The following is a 17935-nucleotide window of genomic DNA, read 5'->3' as shown; positions in this document are numbered from 1 at the left end:
AGCTACTACGCCCCAGTGCAACAACCAGGATTCAATCCTGAGGCATTCTTGTTACACAGACATCTGTAGTGATGCATTAACCAATAAAGGTTTCATAACGTAAAACTTTGCATTCTTACAGATTAGTTTAACTTTCATTTATGTTTCATTTAAGGTGTACATTATTTTATGAGCCATTACCGGACGGTGAAGGACCACTTTGGATTGTTTAGCCACGCGTTTGACCACCACACGCTCCCCCCGCCCCATGGCACTCAGGGTCAGTTTTCATGATTTTTTAATGCACTTCGACCGCTCACCGCTGACGAAAACACAGCTTCGCAGGGGTGCTGCAACAGAATGCCTATAGCTCTAAACTACCAGGGACGAGTTTAATATATACGCAAACGGTCTTATAGGAGAAGTATACCACTTAAAAATACGAAGCAAAGTGTAGCAGATAAAGCTTCCTACAGCAAAAACCAGCTCCCAACACTACCAGTTTGCTTCCGTTAAAATCAATAGCCCTTACACTTCACCCGGAAATGAAAGAAGTGACCTAGTGGCGAACCAATTTTACTAAGTAATGAGAGCGGACATGGCAGAAAAATAAGAGCTTTGGCAACCATTCAACGACAAACACATAAATTACAATGCTAATGTATACAAATAACTTACCTACGACATACCCTAAAATAAACGAAACACTTGAGAACATGTACCTTCTCCACTTATTTCAAAATACGAAACTTTTGCTGTAAATGCTTTTTGCTACGTACAGAAAAAAAACAATGTAAAGATTGTCATCAACTAGACTCACTAATTCTTTCGTAAGATTGATTTTATATTGTATATTATGCAACGAATGGTGTTGCAACTTGGGGGTGCCTTTTTTGCGATTCCTGTAGCAATTCGTCATGTTATTTGCTCAATGCTGTACTGCGCTCCTTTCTCTTTCTATGCTAACATCAGTGTTAGGCCGGGGTTTGCCTGACTCTATCATGGCCACCCCTTGGGACATGATTACTCCCCTGGTTTTAGACCGGAACAAGTAGGTCTAGTGGACCTCACGTTTGTTTCAGTGCACGTTGCTGCTGTGATTCGTGTTACAGTTCAAACTTTGTGTTTTTTTTTGTTTGGGTTAGTTTATTTCCTCGGAGACGATGACGTCGGCTTTGGAGAATTACATCAACCGTATCCTTGCTTGTGTTGCCGGTGCTTGTTTTTACATACATGCCAACATTTCAGAAGCGCAAAGTGGGAGATTTTATCCAAAAAATCGGGAGAATGGGGCCTTGGATCGGGTTACTGTCATGTATGGGCTTTGGAAGTGTGCTGCTGCAGGATCGGACATTTGAAACGCAAATGCACGTTCGTTTTTTTCTTACCTTTCAGAAGCATGGAGCGAGAGAGGGAGGCAGAGAGCAGGGCCGGCTTTAGGGCGGTGCGACCGGTACCACCTTGAAGCAACTGCCGCAGCGTTCCTTTCCTCCGGCAATTACCAGGCCTCACATAAATGTCACAATAACTCCTGTGATTAATTATCTTCCTGGAGAGATATCAGCATTTTGTATCTTGATGTTTTGACTTTTAGGTGAAGTTAGTGCAGAGGGTCAAGGTGCTTGCTGCAAAGAACGTGTACCAAGTAGATTACGGAGTGTGTATGATGTGTAGACAGATCAGCAGGTTACTGCTTTCAAAAGAGACATCCTTTTGTTATTTGCAATTTATAACTTAAAGTCCTAATATAGAATGGTGAGCTATTAACTTTCATCCTAGAACTGCATACACACTGCAAAGTATACATTATTAGAGCATTGATTAATGTTGCAAAAAGGGTTAATTTGGCTAGAAATCGATTCTTATTATTAAACAAAAACTCGTAACTATGCTGTTTCTTTTTCGACTCTGAGTTTGTGCTTCTCCACACCAAGCACTCTTAAACTATACTGCCTACCAGCATGGATGACATGTGACTCCTACACTTTTAGTCCTTTGGCTTATGTAGCATTTCCTATACACTGATTTACACACGTATGATTGATTGTCTGTTTAATGTGCGTGTGATGCAAAGTGCTCGGACACCCTACACTGGTATGAGTGGCGCTATATAACTAATTCAATGCATCTGAGAGGGTGTGATTATGGAGACTTGGGCACTGTTAAAGGGTGCTAGTGAGAGAATCCGTGGTGGAGGTGGTCATTGGGGGGGGCGCCAACAAACATTGTCGCACAGGGCGCTACCAGCACTAAAGCCGGCCCTGGCAGAGAGAGGGTGATGCAAGTGTTGAACACTGGCCTGGCAGGTTGCTGGCAGTGCATACACCCCCACCCCCCCCCGTGTGTGGCAGCCCGGGCTGAAATAGCTTCCCGGGCACACACAGCCGCACCCCAGTACTTCACCGGTCTTTAAAAGACCATTTGCATGTGAATGAGGCTTTGTTGGTTTTTCACCCCTTCTAGAGCCCCTGCATCGCCACTCTGACTATTGCTGGAAGAGTTAGCACGTTACACAATACCAAGACTCGAGGAATTGGGTTATTGCTTGCAGGAATCGGGAGACTAGCCTTGAAATCGGTAGTCTCCCGCCTGAATCGGGAAGGTTGGCAGGTCTGGTTTTTATGAAATTTATCTGTGTAATGGATTAATCTCATTGATGTAGTTACCGAGCCTAGACGACTTCCTAATACCTACTTTATTTTATTATGCGGATACCTACTTTATCTTATTATGCGGTTTCACCTTTTGGGGTGGGGGTGTTCAACTTAAGTGCTGGGTTTTACCATAAATAATCGGCAGGGCAGGTCGTGTCCCTACTTCTTAAATTCAATCGATTCCGTACCCCTACTTCTTTGTTTAAAATATGTGTCCCAGGACGGCTGAAATGGCCTACAGATACAGCTCGGCGTGCGGGGGAGGGTGAGCAGAGAAGGAAAAGGACTCTGGCTTTTTCTTCATGCCAAGAGAAGTCAAGGACAGTGTCCACTTCTGCTTTGCCGCTGTCAGCTGCCTCGTATTCCCTCTCTTTCTGTCTTGCTCCTCCTCGCTTACTGAAAACCACAAGCCTCGGATCTCGCCCTCTCTTTCCTCTGCTCGTTTATTTGTTCCCCTGTAAAATGGATCCAAAAAAGAAAAACACTTTTGCTGGAAAGGTAATCTTTTTCTGACATTTTTCTATTCCAAAGTGCAACCTCTGGATGGAGAGAAATAAAAGATTACAAATCTGAAAAATGAAGTTGTTGCAAAGTGGCCAGATTGGTTTTCTTCTTCACACCTAAACACATTAGCGCCACTTTCCAGTTTGCCAGTGAAGCGCTACTTTCGTTTTCTCGTCTTTCTTTGAACGACATTGTTTTCCCCAGGTGGGGAAGTGCACCCATCCTGGGGTTGCTACAGTTCATGGTTAATGTGTTCAGGGATGTGGTCTTTTCAAACCATACTGCTCATGTTCTGTAAGGATAGAAGCCTGTATAATCTGTTTACTTCCTATGGGAAGAGATGATGAGCTTCCTTCTTTCCATATTTCCCAAATTATTTATTCTCACATAATTTGTGTTTTGGATTGAGCTTCATTCAACATTCTTCATAGGAACGTGAAGCACATAACGTACGTTTTAACCAATTAATTAAACTATGTCTGAATTAAATGTGTCAGCGCTACAAGTTATGCCTACATTTTCTTCAGGAAATACTTGGATCATTAAGCTATCAGATCGCATCTGAACATTACCCCAGGAGAAACTAAGCAGTGCGATTTAATATTTTAAGCAAGCAAGTCCCCTAATATGCTTAGATCAGTCGCTCTCCCAAATATACTATATGCCATAAGTAGGCAGGTATTCTTTCTGAGCGGTACAAAAATGTATCCTGCTCTTAAATAGCATGGGTCACTGTGGAACAAGTTTTCTTTTCTGGGAATGAAACAGATTAGTTAAGGCTTTGCTTCCCAGGTACCCACTCAAGCAGTGCTAGCGGGGGCTACAAGTTGGCCTTTCATGAAATCTATGGAATTGATTTCTGGGAGCTCCCCTGCATGGATTATTGCTCTGTTTGAAAAATATGTTTTAGATAAGGGATCTCGAACCTTTTCTTTATTGAGAGCTACTTCTGATCAGTGAAAATCATTGTGAGCTACTGAAGGCCAAGCAACTCGCACATTGTTACCAGACACCACCACACCAAGCTTCATTGACTTTAAGCCTAATGTCCATAGAGCCAGATGCCATGGTTTGAACAAAATACTTTGGCAAGGGTCACTAAGACAGGGCTGACGTGTGTCAGTGAGCGTGGTATTTGGTGATGAATGAGCATGTGTGCATATGAGGGATATATTTGTATGGGTGACTGAGAGCCTGTGTCGTATATACTTTCAGGACGTACCGTCTGCCGCACGTGGTCCCGTTACATGTATAAGAGAAACATACAATCCTTTTTTTTAAATTGGAGAAATTTAAAGCGCAGAAAAATGTTCTGCAAAAATGTTAATAATATGAAAGATTTTTCTGCTCTTTAAATTTCTCTCATTAATAACTATGACTGTATTTTTCAGATATACAAATAACACAGTGTCTATTAGCCACTGGGGGCAAGAAGTCTGTTGTTTGTAAATGTGACTTTGAAATGGGAGAAAATTAAAATTAAGTTAACTTAATCATTAAGGTAACTTTTCATTTGAACCTTCTCCCATTCAAAGCATTCAGAAACATAATTTCGTTCACAGCTCCAACATTGAGTTGACAAGGACTTTTATTTAAGAGTTAAATACCTCAGTGCTTCACATTTTCACCTCTGTGCCCCAGACTGGGCCATAAATCTGACTGAGAATTGCTCATTATCAGTCCCTGCTATTTGCAGCCTGATACCAATAATGTAAAATAAACATAGCCTGCCCTTAAATTTAAAAGGAAAATATGATCTTGTGCTTATTTAAAAATGAACTCTGAGCCCAAGGCAGTGAGCTACTCTGAATGTGTCTGGAGCTACTGGTAGCTCGTGATTGGCTGTTTGGAGACACCTGTTTTAGATGTTTCTATAGCGTCCACTTCATAAAAGAGGACGTTGGAGTGCTTTACTTTGCGGATGTGGTCCTATTTACAAAACTTCATATATTCACTGGTCAAATACAGAGGAAAATACATGCATTTGACGGCTTAAGGGTGCAGAAAAGGCATGCTTAGATTTCTAGTTTAGTAATTGCGAAGGCCCTCTAAGCAAGCGATTAGATATGATTGGATGGGCTTCCAAAGACCTTGAAGTTGCATTTAATAGTGGTGGCTATCTGTTATTTGTGCAGAGAATGCCTCAGGGTGGCTACCACTTTCAAGAGTAGGTGATTGTTCAGGTGGTTTTTGAATGATTAGCAAGAGGTTCATGTCTGATACTCTGAGAGATGTAATTCTAGGTGTTGCTTTGAACCCTTTTACAATACATTTTTTCTGTTCTGGGTGTTTTGAAGGTTTCACCATGTACCCAAGATTTTTTAATTTGTTAGACCATTATCAAATTAAATGCATGCTTGTTTGAACCCCATATAATATTTTTGCTATATTGTCAGATTTGTTTTGAATCAATTATAGTTTCTATCTGTAAATCCAGTTTTGTATTTTGGGAAGGCAGTCCCTAAGTAATGAATGGGGGTATTGTTTATTAATCCATATATAAATCCGTGTAACTTTCGTGCAATGCAATAAAAAAAATCTAGTTTTTTTTTTTTTTAGAAATTCTCTTAGAGGTTCAGGATGGTTTGGCAAGATTATTGGTGATTTGTTAAAGTTGATAACTGGAAGGTGTGGTTGTGGCAACAACTTTCTCCAGGTCTGTTTTGGCTGAAGGGTTATTGAAGGTCAAAGTATAAGTATGCAGTTTTGTTAAGCTAAGTGCATTTGGGGTATCGGATCTAGATCCTTATTTTCTTAGTGTAAGGATCTTGTTTTTTATTGCAGAAATTAGCCAGTTAAGTGTGTTTTGTCTTGTCTGTGGGCAGTGGTTGCAGAAGTTTCAGTAAGTAGCATGGTATTGTACTGGTCTATGAATTCCTAAATGGTATTCTTGTTTGGTTTTTATCTGCTCTATAGTGAAAGCACTTTTGTATTTATGCTATCATGTTTAAATATATTGATCTTTCATTTTAAGTTATAAGAATGGGGGTGGGTGCGTCTTTCATTTAATTTTTAATTACTTATATTCATGTAGATTTCTAAAGCGCATGGCTACCCAGAAGGGCCTCTCAGGACTAAGACATTTTTTCTGGTGCATTTCCCAAAGCGTACATATTAGCTGAAAAGAGCAGTCTTCAAATGTTTTCTGAATCTTAATTCCGACTCGATCTTTCTTATTTCCATTGGAAGAATGTTCCAGAGTTTGAGTACAAGGAAAGCTAATGAGCATCCTCCACCCCGGTAGGATTTTAAGTCTTAACAATCTCTGTATAGCCAAGGCCCCTTCTTGCACATTGCTCGATGAGAAAGACAGATTGAATTGAACGGAATTCTTTTTAACACTGAAAGCCAGTGCAAGGTCGTCAGTGCCGCTGTGGCCGCCTGATGTTTGGGGATTTTTATTTAATTCGGGCTGCAGCAGTTTGTATTAACTGGAGACTTTTTATGACAGATTTGGGACCCTGCCGTATGCAAATCAGTCTTGACCCTGCACCCTATGGGAACAGTCCAGCCCGAACTGCCAGGCCAGGTCCTCCCTGGACTGGAAACAAGCATCCTAGGACCGGTTTCGGGCTTTCAGGCAGGATAGCTTGACTCCAGTGGCATGGAGAGCACGGGACCCACGTCTGGGCATACCCGTCCCACTCGGGGTGACGAATGCAAAAAGAACAATTGATGGACAGAATGCAGAACAATGTCATACATTCACCCCAGTACAGAGATCTGGGCCTAAATCCATCGTGTTTTTGCTCACCGTGACATTCCAGTTTGGACCCAGCCATATGCAAATCCGTCTTTATCCTGCACCCAATGAGAACAGTTCATCCCGAGCTGCCAGGCCCGGTCCTCCCTGGACTGGAAACAAGCATCCTAGGACCTGTTTTGGACTTTCAGCCCTCATCAGCCAGGATAGCTTGACTGCAGTGGCCAGCTCAACTCCATCCAACGGGCAGGATTGTAACTGACTACCAGCACTTCCGTCTTTTCTCCATTTAATTTCAAACTTCTCGAAGGCTTCCAGTCTACTACATGCTTTAAGTAGTTACTGAGTTGGTTGGATGTCTTTTCTGTGTGGGCAGAGAGGGAGATGATGATTTGTGGGTCATTTGCGTAAGATACCATTAAATACCAATAAGCCTTCACAATCTCTGCCAAATGGGAGAACATACAGATTAAGCAAAATGGGGCTTAGTGACAAACCTTGAGGAACCCCATATTTTCGGAAGTGGATCATGGACAATGGAGATTTTTCACACACTTAAAAAATTCTATTTTCAAGGAAGGAGGCAAGCCATTTTAGCGCAGTCCCAGTGATGCCGGCCTTTGAACCAAGGCGGGATGGGAGACTGTATCAAAGGCTGCGCTCAGATCTAGTGAATTAAAGTCGCTAAGCCGCCTTGATCCAGGATTTCTCTCAGTTCCTCTGTAGTTGCAAAGCGGTTTCTGTGCCACTTCCTGGTCTAAAGCCAGCCTGGAAAGGATGTAAAATACTATGTGTCTCAAGATATAATGAGAGATCCTTGTTTACAAACTTCTCCAAGACTTTTTCTAGGCTTTGGAAAGAGGGAGATCGGTCTGTAGTTTTCGCACTGTAGAATGAGAGCACATGGCTTTTTCAGCAAAAGGCTTAACAATGGCATGTGTCCATGCTGGCAGCCAGTCCCGGACTGTAGTGAATGGTTAAACATGTCTGTCTTTTCTTTTTGTGTTTAGACTAGGCAGGAACCAGCCCCAGATAAATATGCTTTGTGTTAGAAATGAAAACTTTGTATTCTGGAAAACACAATCTGAGGAAAGTAGCAGAAAGGAAGCCGATACTGGATATGCTGAGTCCATGTCAGTCAACTTGTTCATTCCCCCCTTTTATTTTATTTTTTTACTATCCACCCTGCAAAGAAATTGGTCTAATAAGGAAAACGTGATGGTAGAACTGTCCTGGCTTACTTAGTTGTCACAAACACACTGCATTTTTTTTTAAACAACTTGGTGGTTTGTGGTACCTATAGCAGATGTCTATGTTTAGCCTGCAAGTGTGAGGGTATGATGAGTGGTATATACAATTCATGTTATTTCATTTTGCATAATTACATTAACTTTCAAAAACATTTGATGAACTGCATGCAAACCCGGCATTAAGTGTTTGGTTGTTTTTAGGTCTCGCCTGAGCCAGCGCATGCGCTGCCCTGGCGAGACATTTAGTAACTGGCTTTTAAAAGTGCTACCCAGAGGCTTTTTCCGGCCACCATCTTGCTGTTATGCGCACAAGCGCCTGCGACGTGCACAGCTGCCATCTGTCTTTCTCTAATGGCTCATTAAGCCTTACAGCGCGCGCTTGAATCCCTGCCCCCCTCCCATCTCCCACTCCCTCCTAGTCAGCTTCATTGCTTCCACTTTTGCGCCACGCGTGAATCCCATCCCTTCTCCTACTCCCTCCTTGTCCGCTTCTTTGCTTTCACGCCGTCGCAATCCCTACTCTCCTTCCTCCTTATTGTATATTCATTCTTTCCACCCCATTCCACCTTCCCTGTTATCACTTCCCTTGTTATCCATTCCTCTAGTTCGTTTCCTTCCTCCGTTTTGTTTCCTTTCTCTTCTCCCTCTTTATTTTCCATCCCTTTGTCTCCTTCCTCCCGGTTCCCACTTCACTCGTTATTCTCTCCACTCCCTTCTTCGCGACTTTTCTTTCCTTTCTCACTATTCTTCTTACCCCCCCCCCCTCCCCTTTGTAGGAATCCACTCACATCACAGAAGCTGCGCACTGCTTTTTCAACCGAAAAATATACCAGTTCTGGTCCCTTCTTTGTAAGCATTTTTAAGGTACATACAGCCTCGGATGCGGCGCTCGTGGGGGTGTGGGGGGCTCTTCGCGTTTATCTTTCAACAACAACACAACGGGCTTTGGTGCGTGAAGACAGCAGCTCTCTGCCAAGACCCCGCCGCCGCCCTCACTCTATTATTATTAATAATAATAACCGCTGCTTGAAGCTGCTGCGTCATCAAACTTATCTTTCATCTCGGTCATTGTGTTTTGGGGGTGAAATTAAGTAGTTCCATATTTTATTTATCTGTGTTTGATTGGATTTTTTGATTTTGTAAGCACACAATTAGTTATACTTCTTCGAATGAGCTTTTTTTAAAAAATTGACCTCCATATTAGCAAAAAAATAATAATATAGTAACGATGATAATAATAATAATAACAATAATGGTTCGTCAGAAGCTGTTTTTCAAAGCTCGGCTTGATGCCGGAATCACGGAAGTGCTATAAACAGCCCTGCCTTTGATCTAAGATGAGTGACCTGACCGTGGGATGCCGTGAGACCCGCCGCAGAGACGACTGGCTTTCCTAGCCTCCATTTCCCACTCCCGCGGCCGCCATTACAGCCCTGTGAGGAAGGAAGCTGACAGACTTCCCTCAATGTCGCGCTAATTATCAATTATTGAATTAGCTCTCAATGTCGGTGTTTATGGCAAATTCGCATTGTCACGAAAGCCTGCAGACCTCCCTACAGTGACTGTTGCCTTTATGATAACGGGCACCCATGTGACCTGCCGCCGGGCCTGGCTGCGTCCTTCCTTTTAATCTTTTCGAAGTTCAGTAGCCAGCTTGCCGCTGCAACCCTTCAAAACCTTCACATGGCTCTCAAGTTACCATCTGTTGCATCTTGTCAACTTTCACCGACCCGAAAGCAATAGCATTGGTCAAGTTTTAAAGACCGCTAATTAGGGTAATGCTAGCACCACTGGAAAATATTCACAGGACATTGGTCCGATTATGTTATCACGGGAAATCCGGTTAATAGAAATGGCTACTTTGCTTCTAATCCAAACTGCATCATAATATCTTGCATGATGTAAATAATCTTACTTTGAGGACTGCAGACAATTTGATTCTTACTGACACATCTAGTTTTCAGCAGACATACAAGTCTATGCAGCAATGTCTGTCAGTAATGTCAGCATTTTCCCCAGTGACTTCTGTTGAAGTGCAGACAATTTTACGCTGGAGACAGCTAAAAAATATACTCCCCAAGAGCAGTAGTATGATTAATATAAACATGTAGACCGTAGGGTTTACAAAAAAGCTGCTGCCTAACCCCTAAATGATTCACTTGGCAGGATGCAGTTGAAAGGACTGACCCTACTTTGTAAAACATTTCAGAGGCATTCTTGTATAGTGGTGGGTCTTTTTCTCCATGTCATGATGTTGGTAATGGGAGGGAGTGACGTTGATTAAGCATACCTCTCAATTTGCCTGCCTTTGGGAGGTGTTGCATGCTTTTCACCTCTTTCAACATAAGCCCTTTTCTCCCACTGTGGTAGCGGCAAGTAGGGAAGGCTTCTGATTTTATGCAGTCATGTAATTGCTTTACGCACCTGTTTTCTTCCTTACTCCGACTCATTGACTCGTGGCGAATCCAACAAGCATTGGCATAGCCAATGGGTCTCGCCTTTGGGACCTTCTAAGTGTTTAGCCATGCAACAGTTGATGTTGTTGCACCAAGGATATTGTGCTGCATAACTAAATACTTCTAAGGTCCCAAAAGCGAGACCTATTGGCTATGCCAATGCTTGTGTAAATAGCACATGACATGAACAGCAGCTGTTAACATTCTGCACATTCACATTGTTCCGCAATATAATTTTTTTCCCCAAACAGACAGGAAATTACACAATATGGCAGAATTGTGGGCATTTTGTGTATTGAGCATAACTCAAAATGCTGGAAATTATGCGAAATTGTGCCTCTGTAACATAGATTTCACCTTGTTATAATACTGGTTAAACCACTTTTGTGGTAGTTGCTGTTGTGTGTAAGTGTCTGGTTTGAATCAACATAACATAGCTCAGAGGGCTAATTTGACCATTACAGAGAATTATGTGTAGCATATAGGTCATGGATTTCTATGTAAGCTATCCCAGTGGGTTAAAGCTTTTTCTTTAAGTGTAACCTGTAGGTAAAAGGCTACGATCTAGTCAGTTATTTGACAGCTGCAAGTAGCTGCATAGTACCTGCATCCTTTGGTTATTCTAAGGTTGATGAATGGTTTCCATTGGAAGATAAGCACTTTAATTTAGTGCCCAAAAATATTTTGTATCGTGTGCCATACAAACTGTTTTTATTAGTGTGACGTACATATAGACAAACCTGACATCAAAGGCAAAACATTTTCAAATCTGAGTTTCTTGTCAGTTTGTGAAGTGTCAATTGGAGTGTGCCTTTGTTTCACATCATAAGCGAGATGTGTGGTTCCAGAAGAGCACTTTTTGCCTTCAAGCTGCTTTGGGCTAGGACAACACTTAGAATTGAGTTACTAATTGACTGTGAAGGAAGGGACTAGCAGACAGCCATTCTGCAATAAAAACAAGCATTGGCATAGCCAATAGGTCTCGCCTTTGGGACCTTATAAGTGTTTAGCCATGCAACAGTTGCATAACTAAATACTTATAAGGTCCCAAAAGCGAGACCTATTGGCTATGCCAAGCGGCCGCGAAAGTGATCGCGATCAAACATCAAAGCGGCCGTGCGGCCGCGAAAGTGAAAGTAAGTGCGGCGCCCGCGCACATGCACTATAGCTCTAGGCTGGCCTGGTAGGACTTTTTGGAGCCCTCTCAAAAAGTCTCGCCAGACCAGCGCATGCGCTGGGTCACGCAAGACCTAAAAATAGGAGATAACTTCCTGCAGACCACAGATCTTCACAGTGAAAGAGACGTTAAATGCATCTTTTCTGTACGCGTCCTTATGTAGTCACACTGCATTGCCTAGCCCTGAACCCAATTCCAGGTCTAGAATAGCTGCCGAGCCTATTATAATACAGCTAGCTCCCACTTTATATCAGCACTGGTTAGAGCCATCTGCCATGTCTTGTGACCATTCTTTGTTTTTTATTTGATGCATTTCAGCAAATGTCATATCAGACAATCACTAGGCAGTATAGTCTTCAACCCCTCATTTCAATTTATTATTCGTTGGCTTGCTTAAAAAAAAGGTGTGTGTTTTGTTTTCAAGATTCTTTGGAAGGTATTTTGTTGCATATATGAATTATCGATGTCTTCATTAAAATGCAGAGTTAAAAGTGAGTTATTACAGGGTGACCAGACCCACCAACAGTGAAGCTGGCCATAAATAGTGACCCTTAAAAGCATATAAACATGCAGTGTGCGAGTAACAGCCAACCTCTAGTTCAGAGTCTCCAGTGAGTAGCTAAGGGGCTACCTGCTACTCACCTGCTCCCTGTAAGTATCTTCGGGAACTGTATCCCAGACCATTAGGTCATAGAGAGGGCCTGGAATCATTGAAGGAGACTGAACTAGTCATTCAAGGACCTTTGGAGCCCTAACCAGCCAAACCATCCACAAGGCTGCACACTAACACATAAATACACACTATGACATGACTTCTGGGTGGTGGGTTAGGTAGGTTACTGAATCAAGACCCCCTGTCCCAACTCTCTTTCCAGCAGAGTTGCATAGGGATTTGCCGTGTTGCAGGCTTCACTCTATTAGTCACACTTCATGTGTGAGCACTGGTTAGGAAAGAATAATATAAGGGGGACACTATCAGTGATGGTACATGAGGTGGTCAAAATTATAGTCTTAATGGATGTGGGCTCTATTATAGCAGTAAAAATATCCATGAGCAGCTCTACTTAATTTCAGTGATCAGAAGTAGGTCTCATCATAAAAGTGGGTGGAGATTCCTGTGCTAGATGATTCACAAGATAATCTCCACTCCAAAACACCAGTAATATGTCCTTGTTTGTGGTATTAACATTGTCCAATATAGCATGTTAAATTTGTGCTGTGGAAATTGGATTCCTTAACTAAGTTCCTAGGAACAGTGGCTGTAATCACAGCAGATGGAAGAATGATTGTGGTAAGATATATTTGGCCAAATTTCATATGTACAATGGCAAATATAAAGGTCTTATTGACTTTTTGTCTGTGCTTTTTATTTTACAGGGCAAATTAACCCTATTTGCATTACATAAGTGTTAATTTTTTTAATATAGGCTATATAGGTACATTGTAAATACTTATTAGCAATCTACTTATACATTAAAATTGTACTTCTCCATCGTTCTTGTTTTGAGCAACTGCTATCTCAAATTGCTTGGGTGTGTTGGATGTTTTTTTCAGATGCCCCTTTTTTTCTTTTCTTTTTTTACCCTCATTCTTGGGAGAATCTTAATCTACTCCCGGAACATCTGAAATGAAAAACCTGAAGAATTAGTTTATAAACTCTGTAGTTGGTGCAAATCAAATTTTGATGTGGATAGTAGGTACTCCACCAGAGTTTACTTCTGATGTAACACAGATTGATGAAAACTGCACTGTTGACAGCAATAATACCTCTATTTTATACTGTTCATCTAGTTAAAAAATATTTTCCTTCAGCCTACTTAAAACTGCATTTAATTTTATTCTTACACAAACTTAATTTCTTCCTTTGGACCATAGCAGCTTTTTCACAGAGTTTTACATTTTTGTTTCTATCTGTTTATTGTATTATAAGAGTTCCAGATTGATATGCATTTACAAATGGAGAGGATTTATAAGGTGAACTTGAATAAATCCTCATGGGTGGTAATTCTTGTTTCCTAGCTCAGGGGATTTCTAATCCTGTGTCATCGATTTATACCATGCTTGGTTGTTAGCACGAAATGTTATTCTAAGGTTGTGGAAATCAAGTAGGTTGCCTGGCTTGTAAGATGTAAATTCACTATTTGGTGGTATTAACAGAACAAACTTTACCAAGTTAAAAGAAAGCTACTGTAAGGTCTAGAAATTAGGGTAGCAGGCAGAAATAACCTGACTGAAAAATATGGCACAGTGGAATACTATAAATCCTCAGTATAATTGGACAGATCGACCTGAAGGAAATAATGGCATTTCCTAAAAAGATCGATTTCCCACTATCACCTGAATATTGTCCCGTCCCTCATGGAGAGAACAAAAGCTCCTTACAATCCATGTGACAAACTAATGGTGACATTCCAGAATGAACTCAATGAGTGAATGAAGTAAAAGAGGCCTTTTCTGACCAAGAGGCTGCAAATGCCAAATGAAAGACTACATCACACTTGAGACAGGTAGAAGGTAAAAGGCTTATTGATGCATGACATAATGAGAGACATGGACACAGAACTCTTCCCAAATACATATCCCTGCTTACCGATTGCACTCACGCACTGCTTCACAATAGTGAAATTGTAAAAATGCTAAACGATTAAAATCCCAAACTGTATTCGAAAAATACAATATAATTAATCAAATGACATAAATATGATCAGAACCCAATAAGGGGAACCAGAGATATACATTTTTAAAGTTTTAATTAAAAATGGCTCCAAAAGGCATAAAGCGCTAATGGTAGTCAACTGTCACTGTAGACCAGGACCTTGTTGCAATTTGAGGCTGACTGCGATGGAACATGAGGTGGATACGCCACCCATGTTCGTCTTGGTCAAATAATTCATATTCTGACTTAGTCCTTTAAGTGCCAATCCACCACAGGAGACTACTTCTAAACCCCCAAAACCTCAGAAGGCACTTAAAGATTCACAGAGTGCCAGGCTGAGGCCAACAGCAGAGTCCCGTCTGTGTCCCTGGTCAGCTGGCTACTTCTAGGAAAAGGCCTCATGAGCTGTTCCTGTAGCTTCAACAGAAGGTCAGCCTTATCTACACTTGGAGTCCACCTATTTGTTCAGGTACAGGAGGGGGCAGTTCCAGTCCTTCAGTGCTCCTCTTTGGTCGGAAAGCAGGTCCAGTCCTCTTCTGATCCTCTGTAGGTCCAGAAAGTGTTGTGCAGTGGGCGTTTGGAGGTGCCACATTAATGCCCGTCACTAGCTAGCTGGTGGGAATGACTCCTGGGCATTTACTAACCAATAAAGTAAGATTTCCCTGGGCCAACCCTACCCACACTCTGCATCTTTGAGATGGCGAAGTCTTTGGCCTCACTACACTTGGGCTCTGAGGGTGTATGTGGGAAGTGTACTTTGGTAATCCTAGTGTCTTCCCACATCTGACATTAAAATCCAGTTTGAGGCAGCCATTGTCAACGCAATTAACCCAGAGACAGGAGTCTGGTAGGACAAAAACAAAGTTGTTCAGCAGCCAGACAGTGGACCACAAGAATGGTCTTAGCATCCTTTTCTCTCCCCGTTTAAGTGTGCCCCAAGTGCTATTTGCAAACCCAAAAGACCTTTCAAACAGGATTTGACACTCCAGTGGGTTTCACACTGTTGTATCAAAAAGAATGCCAAAAGCCTTCACTCTGCTTATTTATGGGATTTTGAAGGAGTAGTCTCTGCCCATTTAGGTCAGCCTGTTATGCCCTCCTGGGAGGTATTTCATAACTATCTACACATATTCAAGGCTAGTTACTGTCTGGGGCCTGGCTGAGGCTTATGTTAATTAGCCACCTGACAGTTCAGGCAGGTAAAAGGTAACTTTCTAAATGTTACTTTTCCTTACTATTTAGTTAAATCCGACTTCATCATTGAATTGGATTTTTAATAACTATTAAAATAGTTGTTTAATTATTTTTCTAGCTGGTCCCTTTCCAGAGATATAGTATTAGTATTATAATCTGTATTTTTTTCTACCAAGGACAGCTAAGCATGCCTCAGTGAAAATAGCTTTTGTGTGCTAGTCATTGCAATAACATGTTAACATTAAATTTCTACATTTCCTGATTTTAATTACCGTGCATCCTGTCTTCTGGGCTACAAGGCCTACATAAAGGTGTTTTGATAATATTTAAAGGGAGAGGTTTCTTTTAACATTCAAAAAGGGGTTTATTTTGACAGGTCACAGTGCGTTTTGCCACTATAGTGGATGGCACAATAGATGCTGCAGTCCACTAGCAGCTTTCTACTTCCACGCCCTCGATACACCTTGTACCACATGTTAGGGATTTCTAGACAAGTTAAATATGCCATTTAGTAGTATGCCAATTCAATCATTGTTAAAGGGGGGCGCTGAGGCATTTACTAATGGTTAGCAGGGGTAAAGTGCACAGAGTTCTAAAGCAAGCAAAAATATTGGGTCCAGCAAAAGTACAACAAAATCCATGTTGACCATGCAGAAATACAGATTTCGTACAGTATCAACACAGCAATCCTCCTCTGCCCTCCTCCAGATCTAGATTATCCTTTTAGAGAATGACACAAATCCTGGCAAAGAGACAGATAAGTGTTGCATCCTATGTATCGTACTGTTCTCATATGTCTCAACACTTCGATTTAGCTATGTACTCGCAGGTCTTAATGATTTTAACAATCATGGGCATGCTAAACCTGCTAACTCCTCAGTCAAAAAATCTAGCAGTGATTTCTACACCTTCTCAAATTTCCCCCTTGTTCATACAGCTCTCCAGTCACCTTTCCATTGCCAACAACGACCTCAATGTACATGACCACTCCCTAATACTCTGTATGACCTTGCTTTTCCCTTTCAGAGGAATGAGGAATCAGCTGTTTGGCTGCCAATGTCACGTTTGTTATAAGTTGCCATTTGACTCTGGACAGCCGCTGAATCACTGTTTTAAATAGAGGTTTATTGCCTAATGGGTCAGGATACAAAGCCCAGAATGCCCTTTATGTGACTTAAAATGTCCTTCCTAAAGGTCTGTAGAATTGGGTAGGAACACCAAACCTATACATCATCTCTATCTTGGCTACACTATCATCCGCGTTTTCTTTCTGCATTTCTAAACATACTCCTTGTTTTTATTGGGGAAATCTGCCACAAGAATGTTTGTGCATCATCTCTCACAAGAAGGTGATATCCTCTCATATTCCTGCCACATTCGGAGAGGAATGTCTTATCTTAGACTATGTTGACCGCTTTTCATACAAGTCAGTTTTTTTTACCTGCGTCTGTAAGTGTCAGGCATATAGGTATGTATGTATATATATATTCACTTAAAAAACCATAGGTTTCACACACGTTATAGTTAGGAATTAGCATTTAAAAAACCTTGCAAATTCACTTAAAAAACCATAGGTTTCACACATGTTATAGTTAGGTGGACATTTCACTCGTAAAAAACCAATGAAATTCCCCCTGACCCCCTGACAAAGGCTAGGGGGTCAGGAACTCTCTACCCTGCCCCCTTTTCACGTTCTCCACCTTTCTTTTTCACTGCCACACACAAAATGGCGTCCGACACTTCCTGATTTCGACCGATTCGAATGTCGACTGACACCTAACCACCAATTAGAATTACGCTCGCGCACGGCACGGTGCGCGCATATAGATATTTATGTACTTTTAACTGCAATTTTCTCAGGAACTACTGAACAGATTGACACCATATATGCAAAAGGCACATCCCTGACCTGAGGACTACCTCTTTGCCAAATTTCAAGTAATTCTGTTCAGCCATTCGGGCTGTACCTTCGACTAAAGGTCCTATGGGAAAATGCATGGGGAAAACGCGTTTTGGGACCCCCTTTTTTCTCAGCCCCTGCTTGACGAATCACCCCGAGACTTTCAGGGTAGGAGCTGTGCGGAGCGCCCCATTAGTTTTGAAAATTTCACGAAGTCAACCGGCGCCAAAGTTATTCAAAATAGAATTTTCAGATTTCCTATGGAAACTCGGTCCTAACTATATATATATATATATATATATATATATATATATATATATATATATACACACACACACACATTTTGTAGGACTGGGCATAAAATTTCGCAATCTGCCTCGTAGTGGAATATATTTTCGGTTAGCGTGCTCGAGCTGGGTTTTTGCAAGCGCTGGCTTGCATCCTCGAGTAGATTTTCTACTT

At 41.6% G+C, this 17935-nt stretch overlaps 1 protein-coding gene across 1 annotated transcript in view; it reads left to right on the top strand.

The window, feature by feature from the left end:
* Window positions 1-1017: 1017 nt before the first annotated feature.
* The window catches only part of LSM8 (LSM8 homolog, U6 small nuclear RNA associated), a 96593-nt gene continuing 79675 nt past the window's right edge, over window positions 1018-17935 (top strand). Inside the window, exons 1-2 of the mRNA XM_085650596.1 lie at window positions 1018-1173; window positions 12974-13014. Of these exons, the coding sequence (XP_085506722.1) occupies window positions 1143-1173; window positions 12974-13014 (72 nt within the window). The 5' untranslated portion in view covers window positions 1018-1142. The remainder of the gene's footprint in view (window positions 1174-12973; window positions 13015-17935) is intronic.

The sequence above is a fragment of the Triturus cristatus genome, chromosome 4_1 (genome assembly GCF_964204655.1).
Source record: "Triturus cristatus chromosome 4_1, aTriCri1.1, whole genome shotgun sequence".
Classification (NCBI taxonomy): domain Eukaryota; kingdom Metazoa; phylum Chordata; class Amphibia; order Caudata; family Salamandridae; genus Triturus; species Triturus cristatus.
Note: the sequence above shows the minus strand (reverse complement) of the source record. Positions and strands in the feature narration are given on the sequence as shown.